Below are 10,804 nucleotides of genomic sequence, written 5' to 3'. Positions count from 1 at the left end.
TTTTTTTAAAAAAAAAAAAATCCCGAAGAGGACACCACAAATGCGAGCACCAAATGGGCTGCTCGGGTTGACCTCCAGTTGCTTCAGCATGGATTTCACTCCGGCTCAGGAAGTTGCTCACAGCCAGTTTATATATTTTAAGGGTGGGTAGATTGACAAATAGGAAATCTATGGCATGTAATAGCTGATAATGCGTGATGCATTTCCCCCTGCCCTGTGAATTATTTGAGGCTGCGTTTTATTTAAATATTATCATGCCTAGGATGTCAGCGTGTGGCATCCACGGATGACATCAGAGAGAAAAAAAAAAATTAAGCAAATCTCCTTATTTTAGAAGCTTATTTAGTCCAGATATTTTAAGTTACGTTTTTGGCCCAGTATCCAGGCAAACTTTCTTCAATCTAAATAAATGTCTCCCATTAAAAAAAAAAAAAAAACCAAGAAAAAAAGCAAAACAAAACAAAACACAAACCCAGCAGATGTGGCGAGCCCCGCAGTTGTTCCAAAGCAGAAAGCAAACCCCAGCACGTTTGCCAGGCCCCGTCCGCCCACTTAACCGAGCCTGTCAAAACCAATAATAAAGAACACTTGCGCAGAGCTTGATCTTTGCAAACCACGGGGCAGCGTGCGAGGGGGACGTACGGAGAGCGTGGGGTGAAGGAGGAACCCCCTTTTTTTTAAGCGAGGGTGTTGAGGTTCGGGGTGCGGGGAGGTGAAATTGGGAGGTCGGGGGCTAACCGAGCTCAGCTTTTCCCCGATCCTGCACACCTTTTGCAAACCGCTCTCCCGTGCAGCTCGGCGGGCGGTGGAGGATTTTACACCCCACTTAGGCGGCTCCGCACCGCATTCGGGCTGCCGCTCTGCACGCTGAGCATCGAAGAGGCGCAGACCAAATTCCCCCTTCCCCAAGGAGCGTTTGCATCCCAAACACCCCATACGTTTGCCATCACGTCTCATCCCTAGTTTCCTTGCCTTAGCAGGTAGTTTTTTTGGCTTCCACCGTGCTCACAAGCCCCCTCGGCCCCCTGCTCCTGGGGGGCTAAATAACCCCTCGGCTCCCTCCCGAATAACCCAGCCAGGAGCTCTGCAGTCTCGCTGCCCAGCGAAGCAGCAGGACGCAGCTGCGGGAAGCCCGAGGACGAGCTGGGATGCTCCGACCCTAAGGGAGCTGCTGGTGGGACAGGTGAGAGAGCGGGCTCCTGCCGGGACTCGCTGGGAGCTGTGGAGGAGGCTGGAAGGGCTCAGCGTCGGTCGCTCTGCTCTACCATTACTGCTCAGCGAGCTGCAGGGCGATGCACTTTGATTATTTTTTTTTTTTTTTTTTTCCCCCAAGTACGTTTTCCCAGCAGCTCTGCTCCCTGCCCAAGGCACTCCGCCACGGTTCTTGTGCCATCTGCCGACCAAAGGCCGCGGGCTCCGTGGCCTCGCCACACCGCAGCACCCACCCTGCAGCACCCACCCCGCCTGCCTGCACCCACCCTCGCCCCGCCAGCAGCCCCCGGTTGCCCCCTGCCCTCTCCTCGCTCCCACCGCCGCCTCCTGCCCAGCCCTGACTCGAAAGCATCCCCAGGAGTTTGGCTAAATCCCAGAAAGCCCGAAGACGAGAAAATTCCAGTCCTTGGCCATCCGCCCTACAGCCACCCAGGCGGCACCACGGGCAGAGCAGGATGGGGCAAGGCTGCACCCCGGCTGCTTTCGGACCTGTTTCCGCAGGGAAAGAGGGTAGAAGCAGGAAGGGCCTGGCCAAAATGTCCAGGTATAGAATCACAAAATCATTTAGGTTGGAAAAGACCCTTAAGATCAGTAAGTCCGACCATAAACCTAACACGGTCAAGTCCAAATGCTGGGAAGGGGCAGCCCCACGGCTGCGAAGCCTCCCCGGGGAGACTCTGCCCTTGCTCAGCATCTTCAGCCCAGGCGCGGCCCCCGGCCCCGGCAATCCCCCAGCACAGCCCTGCACACCGATGCTGTAACACATGCACACGCGCGCACACGCAGAAATTTGTCTGCCCGCTGCAAACAGAGGATTGCACCCTTCGTCACGGAAACGCGAGGGACAAGGCGCAGGCAGCCCCGAAGGTTTGATGAAGGATGCTCCCTACAGCTGCCTCGTCAGAAAAAGTGACAGACAAGTACCCGGAATGCCATTCTGTGAGTTCAGATTTCTTCCATCTGCCAGCACTGGGGGACACTGAATTATTCATGACGTTTCACCAAAATAATCCCATTTTAAAAATAACTCCTCTACTTCAGAGACAGCGAGAGCACTTTTAACACCGACCACTACTTTTACCTGCTGAGCGTGACACAGCCAACCCCCAAACCTCAGCAGCTCCTGCCCCATTCCCCGGCTGACCCTCTTCTCTTCAACAGCCTGGGTGAAGGAGCATGGGGGACATTTGGGGTCTGGGTTTTTCCCCCTCCCCTTTCAGTGCTTAGCTTTGGAGTTGAGAAGCAAGGCTGCACGTCTCCAGTGTCCAAGCAGAGGGCACTGCTGTCCAATGGTTTGGGCCAGGGCTCTGCTGCAGGGGTTTGGTTTAAGCGCATCCCAAACTTCTCCTGCCACAGAAAACCTCTCCTGCTAGCAGATATTGCTGCAGCAGTAGCTGAGAGACCCTCTTGCCATTTAATCCCCTTGATTAAGCCTCTTGATTAATTCCCTTGATGGTTTAATATCTTCATCAATGGCTTAGTGGATCGAGCGTGCCCTCAGCCCGTTTGCCGACGGCACCGGGCTGAGTGGGGCGGCTGGCACGCCTGAGGGACGGGATGTCATCCAGAGGGACATGGGCAAGCCGGAGAAGTGGGCGCCTGTGACCCTCAGGAGGGGCAGCAAGGCCAAGTGCGAGGTCCTGCACCTGGGACGGGGCAACCCCGGGTGTCAGCACAGGCTGGGGGATGGAGGGGTGGAGAGCAGCCCTGCGGAGAGGGACTTGGGGGTGCTGGGGGGTGAAAAGCTGGATGTGAGCCGGCAACGTGCGCTGGCAGCCCAGAAAGCCAACCCCATCCTGGGCTGCATCCCCACAGCGTGGCCAGCGGGGCGAGGGAGGGGATTCTGCCCCTCTGCCCCGCTCTGGGCAGACCCCCCTGCAGCCCTGCGCCCAGCTCGGGGCCCTCGGCACAAGGACATGGAGCTGCTGGAGCGGGGCCAGGGGAGGCCACAGAAATGCCCTGAGGGCCGGAGCCCCTCTGCTGCGGGGCCAGGCTGGGGGGGCTGGGGGTGCTCAGCCTGGAGAGGAGGGGGCTGCGGGGAGGCCTGAGTGCGGCCTGGCAGCGCTGACAGGGGCTGCAGGAAGGCGGGGGGCAAGCTTTTAGCAGGGCCTGTGGTGACAGGACAAGGAATAATGGTTTTAAACTAAAAGAAGGGGAATTCAGACTAGTTATATGGAAGAAATTCTTTACAGTGAGGGTGGTGAGGCACTGGCACAGGTTGCCCAGAGAGGCGGTGGAGGCCCCATCCCTGGGAACATCCCAGGCCAGGCTGGACGGGGCTGTGAGCACCCTGGGCTGGTTAAAGCTGTCCCTGGCACTGCAGGGGCTGGGCTGGGTGGGCTCTGAAGGGCCCTTCCAGCCCAAAGCATTCCATGATTTCAGCAGGTCCCCAAAAATCCAGAAATAATACATAAAAATGGTGACAAAGCCCAGCCCAACAGAGCAGCCGGGAGCAGAGCTTAGCACCAGGGACGTGCCGGCTTGCCTCAAAAGGGTAAGAGCTGGCAAAAATTGGGGGAAAAAAGAGATAAATAGAAGGCAGGAGATGACAGCCTGCCCCAATTTTTGGCATTTCAGGCTTGTGCCCATACTGCCTGCACTTCGTCACGTCGGGATGTCCTCCCACCCTGCCCGCACCCTGCCCGCACCCGCTGCCTCTGCCAGTGCGGCAGAGACGTGGCCCTTGTCCTGCAGCCAGGCAGAAAGCGGGTTCTCCAGGAAAACTTGCTAAAGATTCAAAGTTATTTTTATCCCATGAATTCTGAAAAGCAGCACATTTTTCTGCTTTTTTTTTTTTTTTTTCCCTCCCCAATGTTTATTAGAGAGCCTTGGAGAGGGAATCTGCTTTCCCTCACCTGCCTGCAGCTCGCTCTCTGCCATCACTTCCATTTTTTGCTGCTTTTTTATTTTATTTCACTGACGAAAAAGGACGCAAAGTCCAGAAAGTTTCCCAGAAAGCTGGGAAAAAGAAAAGGATATAGAAAACCTTTTAAGTTCAACTGCATCAAAGCATTCGCAAACTCCTGAGAGATGTCTGTACACGTGCTCTGTGCTTGCAACCCCCTCATGCGTCCACCTCACACATTATTCCCTTTATTCCCATTATATTCCCATTAGTCACTATTCTTATTACTCCCTCGCTTCAAGCACTTTAAAAACAAAACCTTCTGGCTGGGCAGAAGTGCCTTGGGAGGGCTGGCTGCCCCATCGAGCTCCCGGCAGCCAGAGTCGGGTTTCCAGGGCCTCGGATGCTTCTCCGACATCGCATTGGGATTCTGATGCGTGCCAGCGATAGCTGCCAGAAATCAGATACTTTGGGAGCCGTGGTTGTGCTGCTGGCATAGAAATCCTCCCGTTTAAACGCCCGACAGTGGCTAGAAGCTGCTTTCTCCTGATTTCATCTAACCTAGTTAAAAAGAGGAGTAATGTCCCTGGAGAGCTGTAATCAAATTAACTTGCCAGTCAAAAAGAAGCCAATGATTTATGATCGCTTGTGATAGACCCTCTTAGTCTTCTTCCCACGAATCCCCCAGCGGCCTCTCGCTGCCAAAACGCGGCAGCCGAGAGCCGCCGTCCATCCCCGGCACCGCGGGAAGGACCTGAGCCCTTGCCAGCGCCGATGTCCGTGGCACCGGGAAAGCTTCCGGGCACGGGGCAGGGCGTGGGGCTGGGGCTGGGGCTGGGCAGGCTGGGCAGCGGGTTTTGGCAGGGGAGCACTCGAGGAGATGATTTGCAAGCCTCATGCAAGCTTCTGGACGCGTCAGAGGCCATCGCTGCTCTGCGAGCGGAGGGCTGGATGCGGCCCGTGGGGACTCACAGAGTGGGATGGGGAGCAGCCAGCACAGCCCCACAGCCGGCGCGGGGCACTAATCCTGCCCCGCTGCCAGCTGCCCTGTGTTAAGCTCCGTTTTCCTTCACTCTCCCCCAACTCGACCCACGCAGTGCCTCGTCTCTCCGCAGGTCCCAAAAGCCAAACTCCGGCCTCTCCATTAATCTCTGCTGCACCGAGTCATTAGGGGCGGATAAAGCTACTTACCCCAATTCCTTCCTGCTCGTCTCGATCCCAGCCAAGCATTTTACCTTGGCGCCGGCTGCCTCCCACCATCAACAAGCCAAGGTGTAATGTTACTGTCTGTTTGCTCTCGCCTTTTGGTGTTTCGAGTCCCAAACAAGCCGTTTAGACGTGGCAATGAATCCAGCCGGGGACTGGGAAGGGGCTTTGCGAACGGGGCACAGCCCTGGACCCGTAGGATGGGTTTGCGGGAGCTAACCTTGGCCGTGGGGACCGCAGCGAAGGGCTGCGGGGAGCACGCTGCCGTGGCCGGCACGGGCCGGAGGCTCCAGCCCGAGGAGCCTGGGCTGGTTTGAGCGAGCTGCAGGGTCGTTCCTGCACGGGATTAGAAATTTGAGGGTCTGGGCAGCAAGTGCAATAGCCTAAAAAAAGGAAAAAAAAAAAAAAAGAAAGTACCTCCAGGGATCCTTTCAGCGTGCAAATGTCACACTGAAAAGTTCACACTCCTACCAAGTGTAAAGAGAGTGGGATCTGGCCCGTAGCAAGGGACGCCGCGACTCGAACCCACCTCAGAGGAGCGTGCGTGCTCCTTGGGAGGGCAGCCCAAAAGAAACGGCCTGAGCAGGGCCTGAGCTTTGCCCCCGCCAAAGGGATTTAGCAGATGCTGAAGGGGGGCTGCTCTGCGGGCCTGCGGAGGCATCGCTACGCGCCGCGAAACCCTCCCCGGGGAAGGCGAGCTCAGCATTCCGCCACAATTCCTGCTTTACGCTGGAACATAAGGCACTGTGCGCAGGGATGGCGCAGGGATGAAGGCGCACGGGGCTGGAAACGGGCTACGGGGGCCGGGAACGAACCCGTGCATTACGCAGAAATGAGGACCGACTCGTGGAGCCGCGAGCGCTTTTCTCCCCAAGCCACTGTATTTATTTTCCCTCCTCTTCCAGCCCCGCGCTTCCTTGCCCGCACTGGGGTAGTTTATTTATTCAGCCTCCCCTAACAGTCCGGTTTGGCTATTTCGGTGGTGCGAGAGATACCGACCCAGCCCAGGCAAAAACTAGCTCTGCTCTGTCAGGGCTATCAGCAAACACCAGCCCCTGAGGCCGGCCAGGAATTTTAATTGAAATAGCCGGTCCCCGGGCTCAGATAAGGCCCAGCATCACCCCATGGCCGGTGGGGCTCCCCACGGCCTCCCCGCTGCCCCCCGGGGCTACCAGAACCCGGCCCCGCTCCCCAAACCCATGCGGGGGGCCCTGGCGCCCCGCTCCATGCCCCGGTGGGGGTCTGCCAGCTGCGTGCCCACCCGCCAAGGCAGCACTGGGACAGACTGGGAGGGAACTGGGCCCCGGAGCTGCCGGCCGTGGGCAGCCCACGCTGGCGGGGGCTCTGGCAGCATCGCCCCCCCGAGCCCGCAGGAGCTTGGTGGTCTGCACCCCTTATCAGCCCTTATCTCGCGAAGCCGCTCGCTAATGTGACCTTAATGGAGCTCAAATCGACTCGATTTGTTTTATTGCGGCTTAGCCCAAATTCACCACCCCCCACCCCCCCCTTCTCGCTTCCCCTTGTTTTGGAAACACGGAGGCGGAGGGGTCTGGCTCCTTCCTCGGGGGGGGGGAGGGCATGGGGAGCCCTGGCCCGGCCAGAGCACCCCGGGCGGCAGGGAAAGCCCCCCCCGGGGCCCGACCCGCCTTCCCCTGCCCCCCCCCCCGAGCCTGGGACCCCCCCAGCCCGCCGGGGGTGGTGCCTGGCCCGGCGGCAGCGGCAGAGCCGGGGAGCGGGGTCCGGAGCGCACAGCCCCGCCGCGGGCACGGCGGCTCCCCCGGCCCCCCCCGGCCCCGGAAGATGCTGCCCACCCCCTTCTCGGTGAAGGACATCCTCAGCCGGGAGCGGCCGGGCGCTGCCGGGGGACCCCGCGCCGCCCCCGGCCCCCGCGCCGCCCGCAGCCCCGGCGGGGAGGACGAACCGGAGCCGCCGCGTAAGTGACCCGCGGGGCCGGGGCTCTGCGGGGCCGGGGGGGGCCGGGGGGGGGGCCGGGGAGCCGCTTTCGTTCCTCCGGGGTGGAAAACCGAGGGCAGCGGGGCCGCCCGTTGCGTCCTCGCACCCTGCAAGCGCGATCCCGCCGGCGCCGCCGTTCCCCGCCGCGGGCCGTGGCCGGTTTCCTCCTTTTTCCTCCCCTTTTTCCTCCCCTTTTCCCCCACCTATTTTCCCCCTTTTTTCCCCAGGGCATGGGGTTTTGCGGTTGTTTGGGGCACTTTCCGGGCAGCCCCGCAAGCCCCGGCGCAGCCCCGTGTGCCCCCGCCGCCCTCGGGGAAACGAAACGGCCCGGAGCGGGGTGCATAGAGCTGCTTATTTTTTTTTAGTTTTGGGGTTTGGTTTGGGGTTTTTTTTTCTGCCGAAAAGCCCAAACCGCCACCGTTTTCGATGCCACAAAGCCGCCGTTTCGATGCTCCGTCAATGGGACGGGAACCGCCGCGCCGAGGCACGCCCGGCCCCGGGCAGCGGCCGCCGAGGGGGGACCGGACGGGGCCCCGCGTCTCCCCGCCGCTAAAAGCCGAGCAAGTTTCCTCCGCTCGTGTTTTCCCAACGCCCGGCGGCTGCAGAGCGGAGAAACGGAGAAACCAGTAGGAGCAGAGCCTGAGCACTGGGCGGCACTGGGATACAGAGCTAGGGAGCTGGAGAGGGTGAGAGGAGCCCCGCGAGGACCCTGTCGGCTTCACACCTGCAGACGGAGCCCTCCAGCACCCCATTTCCCCGCAGGACCCCCCTCAAATTCCCCGAGCCCCTGCTGCGGCTGCCAGGGTACCCAAGCGCATCCCACCAGCCGGGGAGCGATCGCTGGGCGAGACCCCGGGCTAGCTCGCCTGCAGCACGAAAACCCAGCTAATGAAAAAAAAAAAAAAAAACACCAGCCAACTACTTTGCATCTTCTCTCAGATCTAACAGGTTTACCTCCTTTGTTCCCAGCCCTTTCGCTTTTCTGGTTTTGCTTAAATTCGGAGCGCTGCAGGATTCCCCTTTCCTCGGGCGCTGGGGGTAATTCCTGCCAGAGGTCTGACTGCAATTGCTCCCATCCCTCCGGAGCAGGGCAGTGGGGAATGGGATTTGTGTTTTGGAGTGCTCGAACCCTCGCATACCCCACTTTCCCTGTGCCCCTCCAGGCTGGGGCTGCCACAGTGGCAGCACCCACCAGCACAGGCATCGTTAGGGGGGACCGAAGGGAGGCATTATCCAAAATTCACATAACAGTCAGGCTCCTGATTCCACCCAAAAAAAAGGAATGTTCTTGAATTCCCGTTAAACATCACAGGAAAGTTCATACTGAATTTATCGTCAACCCTACTTCATCTTATACCCAAGGGTCCCCGTTCCCAATTCGATCCCTTCTTCGGAAACACACCTCACTGGACTCGCGTCTCACTTTGCTTTGGGTTTTTCTCGCTGCAGGAACATGTTTGCTTGCCCACCCTTTCGAGGCAGATGAGAAGAAAGCCGAGCCCTGCCACCATCCCAAGCAGCGACAGCGGAGAAAACCCCGAGTTTTATTCTCCCAAGCTCAGGTGTTCGAACTGGAGCGGCGATTTAAGCAACAGAAATACCTCTCTGCTCCGGAAAGGGAGCACCTCGCCAGCATGCTCAAGCTCACCTCCACGCAGGTGAAAATCTGGTTCCAAAACCGGAGGTACAAATGCAAGAGGCAAAGGCAGGATAAATCCCTGGAGCTGGCTGCCCACCCGCTGCCCCCGCGGAGGGTGGCAGTGCCCGTGCTGGTCCGGGACGGCAAACCCTGCCTGGGGGGCTCCCAGCCTTACCCGGCCCCATACAGCATCACCGCCAGCGCTTACTCCTACAGCTCCTACTACAGTGCCTACAGCAGCAGCCCGTACGGTGCTGGCTACGGGGGGAGCTACGCCGGCGTGCCCCCCAACGCCGCCTCCGGCAGCCCCGCCGTGAACCTGAGCTTGGCCACGGCCGGCGCTGCTCAGCACCAGCCCGGGTGCTTGCAAGCCACCGTGCAAGCGGGGATCAGGGCTTGGTAGATGGCCAAGGACGTCAGGACCACCGGAAAAGCACGGAGGAAAGCCCCCTCTGCTCCAGAGCCCGGCCTTCGTCGGGACGGGAGCCGAATCCGGAGGATTCCTACCACCCTGGGCAGTGGGACGACTCCAGAGCACCCGTCCCCTCCAGGCAGCTCGTGCGGTCACGTCTCTGCAAAGGCAGCTCAGGAGAGAGGGGGACGCTGCCGCTCCAGCACTGTGACTTTGGGGACTGGGGGACTGAGGGCATTTATTTATTTAAACACAAATATTTCGGAGCCTGGCCCTTCCTGCCCCCTGAGGGTTTGCTCCTCCAGGACGTCAGTGCGCAGCCACCAAGAGGGTACGGACGCTGCTTTTCTTCCTGAGGGCAACTGGAAACCTGGGTCTGGGCGCAGCGCTTGTGCATTCACTTTTTTATGAACCCTATTTAATGCTTTGAGCTCCTCTAGTCTTCTGAGATACATTTCTGATTTACATTCTTAATATCTTCCCAGCACAGGTGTTAATTTCTGTCTTTATTCTTATTATTTGCAAATAAAAAACAAATCGGTGAAATTGTGTGCTTTCCCTCGCTCGCCATTCCTCACTTAGTATTTCAACTTTTCCTATCCACAATTTGCATTTTGAGCATCAAAATCTGATCCAAAGAAAAAAAACCAAATCAATCTTAATACTAATAATTAACCCAGCAAGATAATTGCCTTGTAGTCCAAGCTTGGGGAGCTCCCAAGGTTTAACCCCCTCCCTAATTCTTGGCAAGTGTTTTCAGCTCTCTGTTGCCATTCCGTACGGGTAAAATGGGGTTGCAGGAACATTGGGGGGCAGCTGCGAGGGGCAGCTCCGCAGTTATGGGATCACACGGTGGGTTGGTGTCACCCGAATTACAGCAATGCCACCGGTGCTGAACCAAGAGGTGCAGGATCCCCAAATCAGGATCCATTGGCATCAAGTGCCCTGCTGAATCAAAGGACTGTATCTAGATTTTTATATCTCTATATATATATATTTATGAAATGCCGGAGGGCTGAATGGCGTGGCAGCGTCCCGGGGCGGCTCAAAGGGGAGCACAGCCACATCCCGAGCAGGCGGCATGAATCCACGGCCTCGCACTTCCAGAAAAAAGCCAGTGAGACCTTGTTAGACCGACCCACTCATGGGGCTGCCCATGCCCCCCCAGCGCAGCCTTTACTCATATCGGGGAGGGGGCAAAACCACAAAGCTCAACGCCTGACGCCAAATATTGGTTTAACAGAGATCTTTCCACTACGGTGCCAAGATATCCCGGTGACGGAGCCGGACAGCGACCTGTACGCAGCTCCCACCGCTCGGGTCTGGCAAAATCTCCCCCTCGCAACCTCCGTCCCCCCTCGGGCTGCTGCCCCCTTCTCCCCGCTCCTTTCCCGACAGCTCCTTATCCTCCCAGCGTTTGGCGAAAAGAGACTTGCAGGAGGCAATTAAGCTTTTATCTCTAATCCCACTCAGCCCCATCACTGCGGCGTTCGCTCGCTTCCCAAACGGGACGTCCCTGACATCCAAATCAAACCAG

At 58.5% G+C, this 10,804-nt stretch overlaps 1 protein-coding gene across 1 annotated transcript; it reads left to right on the top strand.

Annotated features, from left to right (window-relative positions):
* The first annotated feature begins 7,063 nt into the window (after positions 1-7,063).
* NKX2-6 (NK2 homeobox 6) lies at positions 7,064-9,258 on the top strand. Its single transcript, XM_075724198.1, has 2 exons — positions 7,064-7,196; positions 8,666-9,258. The coding sequence occupies exons 1-2, from the start codon at positions 7,064-7,066 to the stop codon at positions 9,256-9,258; spliced, it is 726 nt and encodes a 241-aa protein (XP_075580313.1).
* The last annotated feature ends 1,546 nt before the right edge of the window (positions 9,259-10,804 follow it).

This window comes from Pelecanus crispus, chromosome 21 (assembly GCF_030463565.1).
Source record: "Pelecanus crispus isolate bPelCri1 chromosome 21, bPelCri1.pri, whole genome shotgun sequence".
NCBI classification, from domain to species: domain Eukaryota; kingdom Metazoa; phylum Chordata; class Aves; order Pelecaniformes; family Pelecanidae; genus Pelecanus; species Pelecanus crispus.
Note: the sequence above shows the minus strand (reverse complement) of the source record. Positions and strands in the feature narration are given on the sequence as shown.

Bases quoted from the DNA above. Each gene is read 5' to 3' on its own strand.
- NKX2-6 (XM_075724198.1), top strand. From the start codon at position 7,064: ATGCTGCCCACCCCCTTCTCGGTGAAGGACATCCTCAGCCGGGAGCGG. The intron at 7,197-8,665 runs GTAAGTGACCCG...TTCTCGCTGCAG, and splicing joins GGACGAACCGGAGCCGCCGC to GAACATGTTTGCTTGCCCAC.